We start from the raw sequence: 3,682 nt of genomic DNA, 5'->3' as shown, positions 1-3,682 counted from the left end.
CAGTGGATCAATATTTATAGTGCTGCTAGGGGTACATCACTCCATACCTAAGGGTGTCCATTATGGACACCCCGGCTCCTTGCCATTGACGTCTCACCTGTGGGCTCTTGCGTGCTTCAAGCGCCTCTCCAAGTGTCCATAATGGACATCCTTACGTAAAATGTGATGTACCTTTAGCATTTTTACAATATTTTAATGAGCCAAAATGACACAACCACAGATTTGAACTCCATTTTTTACCCCCGTAATTTCTGTTCACTCAAAAAGAAATTAGTTAAAAAAAAGGAAAAAATTAATAAAAATAACCCAAAATGCAAATCATACAAGCGTGTGTATATAAATTGACGTCTCCCCATTTTTCAGTCCTACCTCATTTGATTCCTCCTTTAGCGTTCCTCTAGGCGGCCTAGCGTACGGAGAAAAGAGAGAGCAAAAATCAAAATCGAAGCTACAAAACTATTCAATCTCAGTTTTTTGCTCTCTCGATAACGTTTCTCTCAAATTAAGGTAAATTAGCTCAGTTTTTATTCCCATTTTTGTTATTTTTTTTTTGGTGCAAGCAAATTTCATTGTTCGATTTGATTTATAATGTATTTCAATGACTAGATCTGAAGTGTTTGTGTGTGCAATGATTTATTTGTTGATAATTTATTGAATAAAGGTTTAGATTTTTAATTCTTAATGTTAATAATTCATTTGGGCCGATCTGTTGTTTTTAGCATAATATATGACAAGATCTGGTCTGTTTTTACAGATCTGCAATTTCTAGTTGAGAATTCTAATTTATTTTGTTTGAAATTAGGTCGTCTGTGAATAAAAAATTATCTTCACACATCTAAGCTGATGACGATGACTATGAATCTCTGGTTGTATGCATTGTCGCTTTAATTTGGTGGTGCTTTTGTTCCTTTCATGTTTTGTGTTTTTAATATCATTCCTTCTGGATTCTGTTTTGACTTCAAAAAAGTGGGACGAAATCAAATTTTAAATGGATGACTGTAATGGTGTATGTAATCCCTTTGTGATTAATATGATTTTTTTTCCCCTTTATTTATGCTCAGGAAGTTTGGGTGATTCATGAATATCTGTGGTATTGTAGCAGGCTTATACAGAGCGATAACTATATACGTTGTCATCCTTGTTATATGTTTATATCAGAAAACTTTGTACCACTGAGGATTGAAATCTATGAGGTTTCCTGTCTGTGCACTTGTCAATATGCCATGTTTTTATTTCTTGTCTGATATGGATACATGTGATTCTCTGATTCTGTTTTGACTTCAAAAAAGTGGGACGAAATCAAATTTTAAATGGATGACTGTAATGGTGTATGTAATCCCTTTGTGATTAATATGATTTTTTTTCCCCTTTATTTATGCTCAGGAAGTTTGGGTGATTCATGAATATCTGTGGTATTGTAGCAGGCTTATACAGAGCGATAACTATATACGTTGTCATCCTTGTTATATGTTTATATCAGAAAACTTTGTACCACTGAGGATTGAAATCTATGAGGTTTCGTGTCTGTGCACTTGTCAATATGCCATGTTTTTATTTCTTGTCTGATATGGATACATGTGATTCTCCGTGCTGATTAGATATGTTTTTTTTTTCTCCCAGTAAATAGAAATGGCCGATGCTGAGGATATTCAACCCCTTGTCTGCGATAATGGAACTGGAATGGTGAAGGTTAGTCAATATTCTTGAGTTGTTGTTGGAAGCCTTTGTTACTTTGTGAATAATTATGAAGTTGGTTACATGAAATAACTGTTTTATGTTTTATATTCAGGCTGGATTTGCAGGTGATGATGCTCCCAGGGCAGTTTTCCCAAGTATTGTGGGCCGACCACGACACACTGGTGTTATGGTTGGGATGGGACAGAAGGATGCATACGTGGGTGATGAAGCTCAGTCTAAAAGAGGTATCTTGACCTTGAAATACCCTATTGAGCATGGTATAGTCAGCAACTGGGATGACATGGAGAAGATTTGGCATCACACTTTCTACAATGAACTTCGTGTTGCTCCTGAGGAGCATCCTGTGCTTCTCACTGAGGCACCTCTCAACCCCAAGGCTAACAGAGAGAAGATGACCCAGATCATGTTTGAGACCTTCAATGTTCCAGCAATGTATGTTGCTATCCAAGCCGTTCTTTCCCTCTATGCAAGTGGTCGTACAACTGGTGTGTATCAGTTCTTGGAATCTAAATATGTCTCTGTTGAACATGCAGTAGTAGTTTTATTTAATGACGTATGGATTTCTTTTGATGACAGGTATTGTTCTGGATTCTGGTGATGGTGTGAGTCATACTGTCCCCATTTATGAAGGGTATGCTCTGCCCCATGCCATCCTTCGTCTGGACCTTGCTGGTCGTGACCTCACAGACTATCTCATGAAGATCCTCACTGAAAGAGGTTACATGTTCACCACATCAGCTGAGCGAGAAATTGTCCGTGACATGAAGGAGAAGCTTGCTTATGTGGCACTTGACTATGAACAGGAGCTTGAGACCGCCAAGAGCAGCTCATCTGTTGAGAAGAACTATGAATTGCCCGATGGACAGGTTATTACAATTGGAGCTGAGAGATTCCGTTGCCCGGAAGTCCTCTACCAGCCTTCTTTGATTGGAATGGAAGCTGCTGGAATTCACGAGACAACCTATAACTCAATCATGAAGTGTGACGTTGATATTAGGAAGGATCTCTATGGTAACATTGTCCTCAGTGGTGGTTCCACCATGTTCCCTGGCATTGCTGACCGTATGAGCAAAGAAATCACTGCCTTGGCTCCCAGCAGCATGAAGATCAAAGTTGTCGCACCACCCGAGAGAAAGTACAGTGTCTGGATCGGAGGGTCAATTCTCGCATCTCTCAGCACATTCCAGCAGGTACATTAATGTTAACTTTATTATCACTAGTTAAATGAACTCTTTAATGAAAATTCGAATGAGTGAATGTTTCCATGATTGTGATTGACATTCTTTCTTCGTGACATGACAGATGTGGATTTCTAAGGGCGAATATGATGAATCTGGTCCATCTATTGTCCACAGGAAGTGCTTCTAAGTTGCTGCTATTATTGCTTATGGTGAGTTGACTTTTTACTCATTTAGTTGGTTTTTTTGCGTTATCTTTCAAACGAAGACAGTTTGGTTGACATGGAGGAGTTTTGAAGGTGGGGTTATGACGAATGGGATATTCCGATCATGGTGTTTTATCATATTTCACATTCGGTTTTATTTAAGAGGTCATTTGTAGTTTCAGAGTGGTTATGTTTCTCTCTTTTTACCATTTCATTTCGTATCTCCTTCCAGCAAACATTTATGTTCATATTGTTGTACGGGAAATTTCCATATTAGTGTCAGTTTGTGGAACTTATATTATTTATTTCTGGTTTGAGAAATTTCGAATTTCTTCATCTGGATGCAATATTTAGTTCTATTCAAGTTGTGGCCGGTTTACGTTTTTGGCTTATTATGATCTGTAAGATTAGGATGAGATTGTCCTGTACCCAAATGTTCTTCAAAATGTGTGAGGTATAAAATTTGTATCCTAGTGTGGGGAATCTCTGCCCTGCTTTTGGCCACAAATTTTATATCGGTAATGAATTATTGGTTACCGTGTTGTTCTCTGCCTTATTGTTTCACGACCCAAACGAAATAGAGGATGGTAGTGGTCCTTG

At 38.1% G+C, this 3,682-nt stretch overlaps 1 protein-coding gene across 1 annotated transcript; it reads left to right on the top strand.

Moving 5' to 3' along the window:
* Positions 1-359: 359 nt before the first annotated feature.
* Positions 360-3,446, top strand: LOC111369908 (actin-7-like). The gene is made up of 5 exons (XM_022991623.1): positions 360-507; positions 1,621-1,689; positions 1,790-2,183; positions 2,275-2,888; positions 3,001-3,446. Exons 2-5 carry the CDS (start codon positions 1,630-1,632, stop codon positions 3,064-3,066), a joined length of 1,134 nt encoding a protein of 377 aa, XP_022847391.1. The 5' UTR covers positions 360-507; positions 1,621-1,629; the 3' UTR covers positions 3,067-3,446.
* Positions 3,447-3,682: the final 236 nt, after the last annotated feature.

Source organism: Olea europaea, chromosome 2 (assembly GCF_002742605.1).
Source record: "Olea europaea var. sylvestris chromosome 2, O_europaea_v1, whole genome shotgun sequence".
Taxonomy (NCBI): Eukaryota; Viridiplantae; Streptophyta; class Magnoliopsida; order Lamiales; family Oleaceae; genus Olea; species Olea europaea.
The sequence above is the reverse complement of the archived record's forward strand: the minus strand, read 5'-3'. Positions and strand labels throughout refer to the sequence as shown.